The 16231-nt window shown below is 45.2% G+C and overlaps 1 protein-coding gene across 1 annotated transcript in view; it reads left to right on the top strand.

Moving 5' to 3' along the window:
- The window catches only part of LOC139049599 (phospholipid-transporting ATPase ABCA3-like), a 344592-nt gene extending 329935 nt beyond the window's left edge, over positions 1–14657 (top strand). Inside the window, exons 10-11 of the mRNA XM_070525181.1 lie at positions 1306–1519; positions 14360–14657. Of these exons, the coding sequence (XP_070381282.1) occupies positions 1306–1519; positions 14360–14542 (397 nt within the window). The 3' untranslated portion in view covers positions 14543–14657. The remainder of the gene's footprint in view (positions 1–1305; positions 1520–14359) is intronic.
- The last annotated feature ends 1574 nt before the right edge of the window (positions 14658–16231 follow it).

The raw sequence follows: 16231 nt of genomic DNA, 5'->3' as shown, positions 1-16231 counted from the left end.
CGCCAACGACACCCCTGAATGCCTCCTTACCTCTCGCCTCCCCAACGCTCCCCCTTGCCCCCGTCTTTCTTGAAACGTTCTTTCTCTTTCTTGTTCTTTTTTTGCTTTTCTTTTCTCCTCGCGTTCCCACTCTCCCACTCTTGTCCCCTCGTCTTAAGAACGAAGCACACAGACGTCGGACGACAGCGCTTGTTACCTCTTGTGATAGGAGGATGTGGGCCCAGGCCTCAAGCACACAGGGATGGCACAATGAACACAGAGAGGCTTTAATGACACGGGGATGGGACTAGGATAACGTACACGATAACACACACACAGTTCCTTTCATAAATGTCTGTCGCGTAAGTATCGTCACGCTCAGCGTCAATGTAGGAAGGCGTCCGATAGCGCGTCGGTATCACACACTCACGGCACGAAGAGGCACTGAGATGAACCTCGAGCGGCGAGTGGCGCAGGTGCTGGAGGCCGGGGCGGGTGCCCGGCACACGACGAGCCACTCGCGCGACAGCAGGGTCGGGACGTCGGCCCACCACAGGGTAGACCGTTCGGAAGGCTTAGCTGCACCGGAACATGCCGGTGTCGGATGCTCGCCCAGCAGTGGAGCAGGCCAGTTGAAGACCAAGGACAGCCCGGCCTGTTCTGCCAGCACACCCAGGAACACCGGCCTTGGGTAGATGACTGCTCGGCTCGTTCGGAAGGCCAGCCCAGGCAGCCCAGGCAGATCGCATGGCTGCCGTCTCCGCCCAGACACCGGCTCTTTCTTCCTCTTCGTCCGTCGCCGCCGCACAGCAATCACGCGCATTCGGCCGCGACATTCAAACAGTCTAAACTCCTATCACACTCTGAAATCTCTCCCTTTAAAACCAGCCGCCAGCTACAACCCCCACACGTGACGGCACTGCACTAACCCTTTAAAACTAACATGCCGAGGATGACGAGGCCACCTTTGATGAAGATAGACCCTCCTATTGAAACGTTGGCGAGTCTTTCTGAGGCACCTTATCCCTGTTTACAAACTTTATGTTTCATGCGTGTTGTTTTAATTTACTAATTCTTGGCAATTCTTTCTAAAAAGAGTTATAAGCTCTAAAATAAAATTTCACTAGCAGCAGTCAGTAGAGATGAGCTTCCTCTCTCCAACACCGTTGATTTCATCAAATCGCATCAAACCATAACATCATTTTACCTCGTATGGGCATATGAAAAGATAACATTTTAGTATGCCCCAAGCTGAAGCTTCCACTGAATTCTAGCACATACGTTTAGTATAATACAGTGCTTCTCACGGCTCTCACTAATCCGCAGCATGGACGAATGCGAGTTTTCATGCGACCGGATCACCATCATGGTCAACGGCCAAGCGACGTGTCTGGGCACGCTGCAGCGCCTGCGAGAAAAGTTCGGCCAGGGCTACCGACTCGAGTTCCTGCTCAAGCACACGGCGGCGGCAGACGCGCCCAAGCTCAAGAAAGCTGTGGCAGAAGTCTTCCCCACAGCCCAGCTCAAGGACGACAACAAGGTATCCTGGTTTAAGTGCTATTACGGTTGTTTTGGAACTCCATCCAATTTGCGCTGTCTGTACGTATTTCCGCTACTTTTATTGCGTTAACATTCTTAAGAGTATTTCACGTACTTACGTACTTTTTGCATTCTATCTATCTATGTATCTATCTATCTATCTGTCTATCTATCCGACCGACCGAACGAACGACCGACTTTCCTGGCTACTGAGAAATTGTGTAGTCCGTTGTTGAATGGACAGCGCTTTGGGCAGCTATGTCGGGCAGCTATGTCGGAGCTATGTCGGACAGCAACCGTCGGACAAAGTTGCGTCATTGAGTACGTTCTAATATGCACATGTCATTCTTCAACGAACATCTTTCACGCCAACATGGCTCCCTGCAATATTCGGGCCTGGTTATGTACCGACGTTCAATGAAGTTCTCTGCTGCCAGCTTGGAGCCCTGGGCATATGCCTGTAGGTATATGTCGCTCCTGGTCTACCCAGTGGCATAGACAGCGTGGAAATAGCAGCACAGGTAGGTAGGTAGGTAGGTAGGTAGGTAGGTAGGTAGGTAGGTAGGTAGGTAGGTGGGTGGGTGGGTGGGTGGGTGGGTGGGTAGGTAGGTAGGTAGGTAGGTAGGTAGGTAGGTAGGTAGGTAGGTGGGTGGGTGGGTGGGTGGGTGGGTGGGTGGGTGGGTGGGTGGGTAGGTGGGTGGGTAGGTGGGTAGGTGGGTAGGTGGGTAGGTGGGTAGGTGGGTGGGTAGGTAGGTAGGTGGGTAGGTGGGTGGGGGGGTGGGTGGGTGGGTGGGTGGGTGGGTGGGTGGGTGGGCGGGCGGGCGGGCGGGCTTCGGCGGAAGCGCATTGTCTTGATACCAGCAACGCCCTAAATCTGCACCATTATTGCGTCATGCATCGCTTCGGCAACAAAGCACGCTTTCGGTGGCACACGTTCGCTGCTATATTGACAAAAACTTTCAACTGCTTTCCCTTGAAAAACAGCGTCAATAAGAATCGCAAGCCGGAAGGCCACGAAGAACATTCTCACAGAGCCACACTTTTGATGACATCAAAAAACCTATGTGCGATCAGGTTGCCTCTACTGGTTTGCAAGGATTGACTGACTGTTGGTTAATTATCACAGAAAGAACAACGCTTCAAGTTCTTAACGCAGTGTATTTGTGGTTCCTCTATTGTGGTCCTTCTTGAAGCGCTGTTATTTCTGTGAGTTTACAGAAGCACTTTTTCTGCATCAGTTACACTTTCAGAGAGCATTTATTTGCAAAATATTTGTTCGGATAACACAGAAAAATTTTCAATAAAAAATATTTTACTCAGCTAGATAAACTCGAGGGCGGGCTCCAAACTACTCACTAGCTTTAGCCACCTAAGATGAATAACTGAAATGTTCATCAAGGTAGCTTCGTGAAAAAAATTAAATTGTGGGGTTTTACGTGCCAAAACCACTTTCTGATTATGAGGCACGCCGTAGTGGAGGACTCCGGAAATTTCAACCACCTGGGGTTCTTTAACGTGCACCTAAATCTAAGTCATCATCATCATCATTAGCCTGGTTACGCCCACTGCAGGGCAAAGGCCTCTCCCATATTTCTCCAACAACCCCGGTCATGTACTAATTGTGGCCATGCCGTCCCTGCAAATTTCTTAATCTCATCCGCCCACCTAACTTTCTGCCGTCCCCTGCTACGCTTCCCTTTCCTTGGAATCCAGTCCGTAACCCTGAATGACCATCGGTTATCTTCCCTCCTCATTACATGTCCTGCCCATGCTCATTTCTTTTTCTTGATTTCAACTAAGATGTCATTAACTCGCGTTTGTTCCCTCACCCAATCTGCTCTTTTCTTATCCCTTAACGTTACACCTATCATTCTTCTTTCCATAGCTCGTTGCGTCGTCCTCAATTTGAGTAGAACCCTTTTCGTAAGCCTCCAGGTTTCTGCCCCGTAGGTGAGTACTGGTAAGACACAGCTATTATACACTTTTCTTTTGAGGGATAATGGCAACCTGCTGTTCATGATCTGAGAATGCCTGCCAAACGCACCCCAGCCCATTCTTATTTTTCTGATTATTTCTGTCTCATGATCCGGATCCGCAGTCACTACCTGCCCTAAGTAGATGTATTCCCTTACGACTTCCAGTGCCTCGCTGCCAATTGTAAATTGCTGTTCTCTTCCGACACTGTTAAACATTACTTTAGTTTTCTGCAGATTAATTTTTAGACCCACTCTTCTGCTTTGCCTCTCCAGGTCAGTGAGCATGCATTGCAGTTGGTCCCCTGAATTACTAAGCAAGGCAATATCATCAGCGAATCGCAAGTTACTAAGGTATTCTCCATTACCTTTTATCCCCATTTCTTCCCAATCCAGGTCTCTGAATACCTCCTGTAAACACGCTGTGAATAGCATTGGAGAGATCGTATCTCCCTGCCTGACGCCTTTCTTTATTGGGATTTTGTTGCTTTCTTTATGGAGAACTACGGTGGCTGTGGAGCCGCTATAGATATTTTTCAGTATTTTTACATATGGCTCGTCTACACCCTGATTCCGCAATGCCTCCATGACTGCTGAGGTTTCGACAGAATCAAATGCTTTCTCGTAATCAATGAAAGCTATATATAAGGGTTGATTGTATTCCGCACATTTCTCTATCACCTGATTGATAGTGTGAATATTATCTATTGTTGAGTAGCCTTTACGGAATCCTGCCTGGTCCTTTGCTTGACAGAAGTCTAAGGTGTTCCTAATTCTATTTGCGATTACCTTAGTAAATAGTTTGTAGGCAACTGACAGTAAGCTGATCGGTCTATAATTTTTCAAGTCTTTGGCGTCCCCTTTCTTATGGATTAGGAATACGTTAGCGTTTTTCCAAGATTCTGGTACGCTCGACGTTATGAGGCATTGCGTATACAGGGTGGCCAGTTTCTCTAGAACAATCTGCCCACCATCCTTCAGTAAATCTGTTGTTACCTGATCCTCCCCAGCTGCCTTCCCCCTTTGCATATCTCCCAAGGCTTTCTTTACTTCTTCCGGCGTTACCTGTGGGATTTCGAATTCCTCTAGACTATTTTCTCTTTCATTATTGTCGCGGGTGGCACTGGTGCTGTATAAATCTCTATAGAACTCCTCAGCCACTTGTACTATCTCATCCATATTAGTAATGATATTGCCGGCTTTGTCTCTTAACGCATACATCTGATTCTTGCCAATTCCTAGTTTCTTTTTCACTGTTTTTAGGCTTCCTCCGTTCCTGAGAGCATGTTCAATTCTATCCATATTATACTTCCTTATGTCAGCTGTCTTACGCTTGTTGATTACCTTCGAAAGTTCTGCCAGTTCTATTCTAGCTGTAGGGTTAGAGGCTTTCATACATTGGCGTTTCTTGATGAGATTTTTCGTCTCCTGCGATAGTTTACTGGTATCCTGCCTAACGGAGTTACCACCGACTTCCATTGCACACTCCTTAATGATGTCCACAAGATTGTCGTTCATTGCTTCAACACTGATGTCCTCTTCCTGAGTTAAATCCGAATACCTGTTCTGAAGCTTGATCTGGAATTCCTCTATTTTCCCTCTTACCGCTAACTCATTGATCGGCTTCTTATGTGCCAGTTTCTTCCGTTCCCTTCTAAGGTCTAGGCTAATTCGAGTTCTTACCATCCTGTGGTCACTGCAGCGCACCTTGCCGAGCACGTCCACATCTTGTATGATGCCAGGGTTAGCGCAGAGTATGAAGTCTATTTCATTTCTAGTCTCGCCGTTCGGGCCCCTCCACGTCCACTTTTGGCTATCCCGCTTGCGGAAGAAGGTATCGTTATCCTCATATTATTCTGTTCCGCAAACTCTACTAATAACTCCCCCCTGATATTCCTAGTGCCTATGCCATATTCCCCCACTGCCTTGTCTCCAGCCTGCTTTTTGCCTACCTTGGCATTAAAGTCACCCATTAGTATAGTTTATTTGGTTTTCACTCTACCCATCGCCGATTCTACGTCTTCATAGAAGCTTTCAACTTCCTGGTCATCATGACTGGATGTAGGGGCGTAGACCTGTACAATCTTCATTTTGTACCTCTTATTAAGTTTGACAACAAGACCTGCCACCCTCTCGTTAATGCTATAGAATTCATGTATGTTACCAGCTATATTCTTATTAATAAGGAATCCGACGCCTAGTTCCCTTCTCTCTGCTAAGCCCCGGTAGCACAGGACGTGCCCACTTTTTAGCACTGTATGTGCTTCTTTTGGCCTCCTCACTTCAATGAGCCCTATTATATCCCATTTACTGCCCTCTAATTCCTCCAATAGCACTGCTAGACTCGCCTCACTAGATAACGTTCTAGCGTTAAACGTTGCCAGGTTCATATTCCAATGGCGGCCTGTCCGGAGCCAGTGATTCTTAGCACCCTCTGCAGCGTCGCAGGTCTGACCGCCGCCGTGGTCAGTTCCTTCGCAGCTGCTGGGGACTGAGGGCCGGGGTTTGATTGTGTTGTTCATATAGGAGGTTGTGGCCAAGTACTGCACCAGGGTGGCCAATCCTGCTCTGGTGAGGGAGTGCGTTACCGGTTCTGATCACCGGGATCAGGCCTCACTCCAGGCCTGTTTATGCAATTTTATCAACGCGCGGAATTTTTTTGTTTTTTTTTAATCCGGTGGAAAATTGCCGGCACCGGGATTCAAACCACGGACCTCTTGCACGCGAGGCGGGTGTTCTACCTCTACGCCACCGCGTAGTACACGGGTATTTTCGCATCAAATCTAAGTAAACAGGTATTTTCGCATTTCGCCCCCATCGAAATGCGGCCGCCGTGGCCGGGATTCGATCCCGCGACCTTGTTCTCAGCAGCCTAACACCATAGCCACTGAGCAACCACGGCGGGTAACGTAGCTTTGTTCATTACGCACATAACTTCTCAACTTACTCCATATCTAGAGGTTACCTATCCGAACACTCGAATGATGAAACGATGGATGGATGGTAAAACTTTATTCAGGGGCATCGGCCCGTGCACTGGCACGTGGGGGGCCGCACACACATCGGGACGGAAAGGCCTAGCTTCTCCACCACGTCGCAGGCCCGTTGGACTGCCCATAGTTGGGTTTCAAAATTACGACTGCGTAGTGCAGTCTCCCACTTGCACTACGTAGCACATTCATCGCATCGTAACCCGGAGCACCACCAGTGCATGTGTGGTAAGTTCGCAAAGTCTCAGCAAAATGCACAAGTGTGTGATGTTTGAATTTCGGGATAGATCCGGTCTAACAATGTAGGCTTAGGGCATGCCCAGACTTGCAAGAGTCAGAGTGTTGATGCCGGAGGGCCTGTTCACTTTACTGTGCGTTATTTGCTTCCAGTGCAAGCTCGCGTTATAATGAGTTAGATTTGTAACTCACTCTTTTGGAACCGCCTTGTTTTGCGCATCACTACAACGTGACAGTATAGGCGTGTTACATTTTAATTGAGTCAATACCGGGACCAGGACTAGGTCTTTTTTTTGCGTGTGACGTGTTTACACACTTAACGCAATAATTTAGTATTCGTAACTTAAATTTTATTTTAGGACGTTGGAAAAGACAGCAACCTTATAATAGCAGGAGGCCTTAAGAATCAATAACAGTTAAATCCTTATTAGTCGGCTTTCACCTCATGGAAAGGAAGGAAATTTCAATTAAAGACATCCTTATCATAATTAAAAGCGTATGCGCTTGAAAACGTTTCATCTAAGTTCCCCCTTTGCAGGCTGATACCGACTTGACAGTGGTTCGTATTGTGGGCCTTTGTCATATGCCGAACCGTCGAACAAAGGGTTATTCCAAATAGAATGTGCAAGCGTGACTAAACGAGGACGTAGAATGAAACAGACACCCAGAGACAGTGCTAACATAGTTTAAAAATTTGGAGGACTCTTAAGCTTCGCATTCAAGAGTGGGACGCGCTAGCGTTATCGCATCCCGTTCGCACCGCCTACTCAAACGCGCTACGCCAGCCAAACGTCGCGATCGGCAGAGAGAGCGGGGCCCCGACGCGCCATGAAGGCGGAGGCGGTCATGGGGCGAGGGGCGCGCCACGTGTCGGGGCAGCGCCGTACATTGCGAGGCCCTCCTCGCAATGTGTTCTGTTTTGACGCAAGATGGCTCTGCGTGTGCGCAGATCGCAGAAGACATTTAGCGGAAACATACTTCGCTACTCGTGAAACTGCAATTTCTGTAAGTTACATGCTCATAATTAACGATATACACCGCAGTAAACTTTCTACGGCACGTTACTAAGGCAACACGACATTCACTACAGGCGATTTTGTCCGGTTTCGAAGGGACGAACTCGTGGCTGAGTGGTAGCGTTTCCCACTCTGGAGACCCTGGTTCGATTCCCACCAGCCCACCTTGCAAGATGTTTTTTATTTATGAAGTGCCTTCTGGGATTTATCGCTCACGGCCAACGCCGCCGACACCGGCGTTTCTGCGACACGAGCTCATTAACGCTGTCGCGTTAACACGTTGGTGGTTTTGTACCCATGTTCGGCGTATCTGTTTCTTTCTACGTCCTCGATCAGTCGCATTTACACAGTATATCATGAATTCAAACCAATTATCCCACCAACGTATTTTATTGTGAATGTTTTATTTCGAGCAAGCATGTTACCCTCGTGCCCTTCACTACAGTTCGCAACCACGCGTAAGACGAAAGTGCTGCGTTAAGAGCGACATTAGCACGCGGTCGAGGGAGCGCATCTCGGCCACGGCGGCCGCGTTTCGATGGGGGCGAGATGCAAAAGCGCCCGTTGTAATACACGATGTAATAAGTGTACAGACAGGTGATTTCTGCTACGCAGGTAAAAAAATTCCCACGTTTTTTTGCAGTAATGCTGAAAACTCCCAGTAATTTTACATTTGTTATATCTAGTTAGGTGCTTAAATATGATTACGGGTCTTTCCAGTTCCTATCATAATAAAAGGACATCAAATGCGGCAGTGTAGAGCTGTGTAATGGCCGTCGAAACAAGGCGAAAAGAGGGGTCGAGCACGGCAATGATAACAGCACTCTTCTTGTATCCAAGGTGCGCCAGCAACTCCCAGCGATTATCGTGTATCAACATCAAACAAATGTAACATACTCACTTTCCTGAGCGGCGAGCTTTAAAGGATTCGCTTGTGTTCCTGTTCAGACTGTTTTATGGTCTTAGATCAATCGCTCCCTTTCCTTATCAGGCTGTTTGTTTACCGGGAATGAATCGCTAGATTTCCTGTTCAGTGTGTTTGATCGCCGATGTGGATAGCTTGCTTTCCTTTTCATACTGTTTAATGGCCTGCGATCAATCGTTTTCATTCTTAATCACATGGTTTCGTGGCCTCATATGAATCGCTTGCTATCTTATTCAGGTTCTTGATGGCCTGAGATGAATTGTTTGCTTTCCTGTTTAAGCTGTCTGATGGCCTGACATAAATCGCTTGATATCCTATCCAGGCTTTTTGATGACCTGAGATGAATCGCTTGTTTTTCTATTTCTTTGATGGCCTGAGGTGAATCCTTTCTTTCCAACTCAAACTGTTTGAGAGCGCAATGACAGCGCATAACTTGCTGTAGGCTTGAAGCGAAAGATATGAACGTAGATGTTCTCCACATCCGTTACTGTGCCAAGCAGTCGGACCGCGTTTGGCAGTCTCCTTGATTTCTTGGAGCAGATACTGGAATGGGTTGTAGAATCACGTGTAATAGGTTCACATTTACACACACGAGGAAGACAAAAGCAGAAAATAAGTCATAATAAGCACTCAGTGGCACGTTATGTATTATTTTCGTGTTGAAAACAACGTGTTTAAGTTTTCTCTTCTCCGGCTTGTGCTAACACATGTGAATAGGTGCAATGTTTTAGAAGTGCTCTCTTTTGTGCGCGCTCCGTAGGTTTCTGCAAAGTGTCACAGAAAGCTTCCCGCTAATAGAAAATCTTGTGCGCGCGGTCACGTGCTATTTTTTGTGTGTAGTGGGCATGTTTACCTTTATGAAAACGCACTATTTTAACTTTTCTAGCGATTAGCTGTAACTATTCGATTGACGTCTTGACAACTAGAGCAACAACTAATGAGTATGGTGGCTAATTTTAATTATTTATTGACTGTGACCGACTAAACAACGTCAACTGGTGGGTTTTCATCAAAATTTTGAAGAACATTCACTTGGTAATATTCCTGCAGAATAATCCATCTTTATCGTTTTTCGTAACATTGTCCTATATTACACCGACACCTTCTATGAGATTTTCAATTCAATTTCAATTCAAGTTTATTTGCATCTATACATGTACAGATGACAGAAGTACAGACAAAAAGCCAAATGAATTCCGCTTGACGGGGTCTGTACCCCCTACAAAAATGGCACTGTGCACAATAAAGAGAACACAAACATACAATAATGGATAAACGAGAAAAAATAGTGAACATTACTGAACATGGTATAACAGAAATGCATACGGGTAGAAAAATCAACAATAGAATGCTGCAAGAAATTGTATTACAGAAAGCGAATAGTATGAAATGACACAAGTAATTCAGCCTTGAAATTCACATCTATAAATATTAGGTTATTGACAAGCAGAGAAAATTGGTTAAGCATTCATGGCGTCAGTGTATACCAGAGCAAAACGAAAAAAAGAAAAAAAAAGGAATACACAATGAGCCTATTAAAAGGAGAGATAGGCGTCTATTGAGTTTCCAATGAGTTCAGCAAAGATGGCAGTGTGTGGCGTAACGTTTGTTGACCGTAGTTAGTGCGCGCTTTAGGAACGTACCATGTTTCTCTGTGTCGTGTGTTGTAAATGTTAGAATTCATTGTCAATAGAGATAAATGCTCGAGAAATGTGTTCTGTTTTTTCGCAGTAGTGAAACGCTTGAGTAAAATACTACGATATATGGAGGTGACGGGTTGTAAATTAAGGACGCTGAAAAGGGGCTGCGTATGAGCGTCATGTGAAGAATTAGCGATAGCGTGCACTGCTTTCTTCTGCAATAGAATAAGTTTTGTTAGGTTAGACATCGTGATGTTTCCCCAGACTAAATTACAATAATTAAGATGGGACAGGAACAGAGAGTTATAAAGCAATTTTTTGACGCTCAAGGGAAGAAAAAATCGAAGTTTCGTTAGTATTCCCACAACACAAGCGATTTTGTTAGCAACTGAGTCTGTATAAAGATTCCAAAGTAAGTTTTCTTGAAATACGACCCCGAGGCATTTAATAGATGACACAATGTTGATAATCGAGGAAACCGTTAGCAAATGGCCGTCAATGTGGACATTTTTGTTTTTAGTTTAAAAAGTACAGCTTTTGTCTTGTTTTTATTTATAGAAAATGAATTCAATGAACTCCATCAATTAAGTTCACTTAAAGCAGCGTTCGCAAGAGCCAACAGGTCCCTTGCACAACCAGATGTAAAGAACAGACTAGTGTCATCAGCGTATATGATAAATCGGGCAGTGGTGTCAATATTAATTATGTCCTTTGCGTAAATGTTAAACAACAAAGGTCCAAGAACGCTTCCTTGAGGTACACCAGAATGAATGGGTAAGTTGTCGGAAATACAGGTATTTATTGAAATCCTTTGACACCTGAACTGTAGATAGCTTTTGATTAAACCAAGGAAGGGGCCCCTGAAACCGTAAATTTCAAGTTTTCTTAGCAGAGTGGTGTGGTTAATTGTGTCAAAGACCTTTGGAAAATTGATGAAAATGCCTAGTGTCACAAAATTTCGCTGAAATGCTTGTAGTATTAGTTCCCTTTGTGTTAGTAGAGCTAACTCTGTAGAGCGACCCTTCCGGAAACCGAACTGACAGTCACTAATAATATTGTGTTTTTCGCAGAAAGCGTTCATTCTCAGTGTTATTAACTTTTCTAGGCATTTTGAAAATGCGGGCAAAATGGATATTGGTCTGTAGTTGGACAGGTTCTTTTCATCACCGGCTTTGAAGAGCACTGTAACCTTCGCGAGCTGCATGCGCTTGGGAAATATACCGTTGGCAAAGCACAGATTATACACATGCTCAAGAACTGGGCATATCAAATCTAAAACGTGTTTACGGGGTGTATTTGCAGGTCATCAATATCGCAACTTTTCCTATTTCGCGAAGCGGAGAACGTGAGATAAATTTCTTCTGCGCTAGTTGGAAATAGAAAAGCACTATCACAAGTTCTGGAATTGAGGTACTGTGCGGAGCGTGGATCGTGCAAACTATTTTCGAGGGACACAAGATAATTATTAAAAGCGTTTGCTAAATGCGCGCCTGATGAACGTTCCCCGTTAACTAACAATTCTCGTACGCCCTCTGAATGCTGACGTCCAATGTTAAGCACTGTGCTAAGGTTTCTCCACGTGACATCTGTTCGCTTTATAGCTTCAGAATTAAACAATCTGTGAAGGTAATATTTCTTAGCTTGTCTAAGGGTAGAAGTTAACTTGTTTCGAAATTTCTTAATTCGGATAGATGGCATGTGTCTCTTGTGTCCAAAAAACGTTTGAATAGAGCATCTTTTTGTCTGATTAGATTCAGAAGTGCACTGGTTATCCAAGGTTTTCTAGCTTTTCTAGGCTTCAGTGTTTTAGGATGAAAAGATTCCGAGTAAGCCTTTTTGAAAACACGCAAAAATGACTCGTACGCGGCATCTACGTCAGACTGATTGTACACTTCGAGCCAATTTATTTTTGATATTTTTGTGCGGAACTCCTCAAGTGTAGACGGATTAATATCTTGAGTAGTCAATGGGGGACACTGCTTCGATTGTTTAGCCGAGACATACGATTCCAAGAGAAGAGATACTGGCAAATTATCGGAGTTAATAGTTCGAGATTCAATGTTTGCAATAAAAACATCAAGCAAACTTTCACAGTCGTTGCTAATGCGACTTGGGGTAGTAATTGTGTTAAAACATGCATTAGCTTCTAATAGTCGAGTTAAATCAGTACGCAGCTGTGTTTCGTTCAACATGTTAATATTTATATCGCCACCCAGGACGAATTCATAACTGATTTCATTTATCCAGGATAAGAAGTTTTCCATATATGTAAAAATCTTTGCCACGTTCCCGCCTGGAGGGCGATATAAAATAGAAAATATGCTTTTGTTGTGAATCACGGTCAAAATTTCGAAGTCCGGTGTGACCGCCGTAAAGTCGTCAATTTTATCACACTGGAAGCTTTCCCTGGCCATGAAAAGTACTCCTCCACCGTTATTGACTGAGCGATTTAAGTAGTGTCTTATGTAACCCGGAATCTGTATTACTTCGTGCTCGTGTCGGTACATGTTTCACAGAGCATAATAACATCAAATGGAAAGCCAAAACATGAAAGCAAGGCACACAGCTCATCAGACTTATTGCGCGCTGACCGAGTGTTTAACAGGAAGAAAGATGTGCACGTTTCCTTACGATAAATTTTAGTCACATCTGCAGGGTTCAGCGATCTACTAGCCATCGATGTGAATGGCGGTAGAAAAAAGTGCTCGGATTCCTGGATCCTCATTTCATCTTATCGATATCCGCAACGCAAGATATGCGCAGTACATTCGAAGTGTCCGTTTCGCGCGCGAAAATTTTGGCGCCCTTTGTCCACGCGTGCTTCCGTGCTTTTTTCTTCTTTCGCTCAACAACCTGTCCAAGAAGTTTCTTCAAGGCGACGCAAAGGTGTTCATTATTAAATACCGAGGGAGAACTGGAACCATCAGCACTCTGGTAACCAAAATCAGAGGTTAAAATTCGATTTTTTCCTGGCCTTTTCAATCACCGCTTCCCGTTTCGCACGAGAGCGGAACTGTACGACAATGTTAGGACATCCGTCGTCTTTTCTTGGCACACGATGGCATATGTCTACATCGGAATCAGAAATGGGTTCACTTATGACGTCGCCTAGTTTGCTCAGCATTGAAGGCAGGTTCTCGTCGTAGCTTGCCAGAACACCTTTAATCTCAATGTTCCGGTTCCTTGAGTACTGTTCTTGGTTTGTCACCCGGTCTTCAAGGTCAGATAGTTGTTGTTTTAGCCCTTTGCATTTCTGTGATAGTGCGGCATTTTCTTTCTTTAGCGCTGAGTTTTCCTTCTTTCAATTTTGCACTGCACTCAGCCATAGCATCAAACTGTTCATTAAAGAAGTGTACAGATTTTTTCAGGTCTTTATATTCCTTTCGAAGTTCTTTCTAGAGTACACTGCGCATATCTCGCATTTCTTGTTTAAAATCTTTGAACACTTTTGTCACTTCAGAAGGCATTTCAAATTAGCAGTTCAGCAAACACTTGTACAAGAGCTTGACAGCAGCAGCAGGGAAAAAAAATAAAAAGTAGAACAAAATAAAAATTGACTACAAATGATTGCTCAAACCTGTGTATACAATGCGCAGATTTAGGGAACCGGTTGGCACATCCGCTGCTGCCAAGTGAGGATCAGCGGTGAGGCACAGTTCCTTTTGTATTCGGCGCCTCTTTCAGGCAGCCAATCCTGGTCCACGGCTCGCTGACGTCACACTGAAGGCAACGGCAGTTTTTAGATGAGCGGCGAAACGTGCGATAGTCGAAGAGATACGGCACGTGCAACGGTGATCCGCCGAAGATGCAGACCCAAAGCCACCGGGAAAGGCGGTGGTGTCTTGTGTATACAATGCGCAGATTTAGTGAACCGGTCGGCACAGCCGCTGCTGCCAACTGAGGATCACTTGGCAGATGACGTAGGTGTCTTACGAAATTATCGCACATCGGGTTTAAGAGCCTATCGTTTTTATCACGATGACAATGGTAACATTTCTGTTTAATTTTCGTGCGCGGTGCCTGCACGTGGTACGTGAACGCCTGTTTACTTGTCGCCCAGAATCTGCTCGGCTACCACCTGATGGAGCGAATGCCTTGGAGCAAGCTGTTCACCAAAGTGGGGCAACTCCAGCAAAATTTCCCCCTTGAGCACGTCCTGGTCGGGGAGAACACCCTCGAAGACATCTTCTTAAACTTTGCCAGATTGCAGGGATCTCCCGCACTTCCTGGCGGTTTCGCTTAACTAGACGTTGGTAAGAGAGTGTTGAGCAGCAGGGCCACGTCCAGCTTTTAGACGCAACTCCGGCTGCTGCAAGTTGCTTCGCAAGGCAAGCAATAAAGGCCTTTCTGACATGGAACGCTTGGAGTTCGATAATTTTTTTGCACTGCTTATGAACACTGGTCATCAAACGCTGATCGAAACATAGAATGATAAAATAACGAATAAAAAAGTGGAAGGAGTCTAGGCGTTAAAGGACGCAAAGATAAAAACTAATTTCCGATGCCTTAGTGTATTACCTTTCAGCAATAACAGACTGGTCATGCTTACCACAAGTAGATGCAGCAGGAAGGAAGCAAGGACGAAAGTCAGGAGGTGACTTTGCCTTGAAACTCTGGCACCAGCACGCGATGACGTCACAGATTTGTCCGTTGCGGATGTCCGTTGCGGTTTAGTAAAACTTGTATCGGTCAGAATCGACTGCGTCATTTTCTAAAAATGCCGAACAATTGCAAGAACGTGCGTAAATTCAAGAATGCATAAAGTTTCAAAAACGCACACGGAACCGTGACGGCCGAAATGGAAAAAAGGATTTTTCGCAATCCGCGATTTCACGATGACGTATCGGCCCTAGGATTCTGGCTCGAAATTCAAAAATAAAAATTTAGCCGTTATTCTTTCTTTTAATTATCGGCGAAATACCACCAAATGAGCGATACTAGGGTTCTTCGAAAATACTTTATCAATCGAAACTGGTCCACAGTTTGCCTTTACTGGCCCTTTATGGTTGTCGCCATTACATGAACCACATCTAGTGCGAAATCAGCATGCTGCACTTAATTTGGTGGTACAGATTGGGGACAGGATATATGAGGGCTAGTTATATGTCGTCTAAAGTGTTGCAACGTGCCTCAGGCGAAGAGCTTTATTGCTGGGCTAGTGTAGGCCTGCTGCAATCTGGGTCATTTTCGTACAATAAAAACATTTATATCGTGCAAAAAAAATAGGAACGGGTCATGTTTCGCCCACTTGTCATTGATTCTTAGATTAACAAAAACTTCTTCCAAGTATATACTAAAAGTAACCAGGTACATATGATTCATTGCCGTTAGGTTAATTTTCGTCAAAAGGAACCCTGAAACGGTTTTTGCCCTAATGAATAAGCCTAGATACAGGGAGTGTCACTCAGAGAATGATTTCGAGCAAGAAAATAATGTTGGCGTGATCTATTAAAAAGTTGCAGGTGCATAAACATTACTGCTCTCTCCAACCTCTGCAACCTCAACTTTCATTTTGTGCGGTCAAGGCTACGTCACGCCTTTTCGTGCAAAAGGTTGTGAGGTTACGCGAGTGTTTTATACTTCCGATGTGTTCGAACCGAGCGTGTTCCGACGTCTCTTTCAGGCGCAGTTTTTCACATCTTATGGCATCGTATGAACCAACATCGTACGAACACACCGCTCCGATCTCGGATGCCACGTTGTGGTGATAGCGACCTCAAATTATTGTTGACGTGTAGCGCTCGCATTTTTGACAGTTTGCAGTCGCTACAGTTTACGGCGAGTGCCATCGGACCTCTGCAGTCGTAGCTCCAGCGCCGATTAGTCATCTGTAGCGGTGGCACGAACGTGTTTACAGGCAGCAACTGCAGCATCGGCGCTGCCAGCATCATTATAGATAACACAGATAGATATCACGTCGGTTTGCTTTATT

The sequence above is a fragment of the Dermacentor albipictus genome, chromosome 9, assembly GCF_038994185.2.
Source record: "Dermacentor albipictus isolate Rhodes 1998 colony chromosome 9, USDA_Dalb.pri_finalv2, whole genome shotgun sequence".
NCBI classification, from domain to species: Eukaryota; Metazoa; Arthropoda; class Arachnida; order Ixodida; family Ixodidae; genus Dermacentor; species Dermacentor albipictus.
The sequence above is the reverse complement of the archived record's forward strand: the minus strand, read 5'-3'. Positions and strand labels throughout refer to the sequence as shown.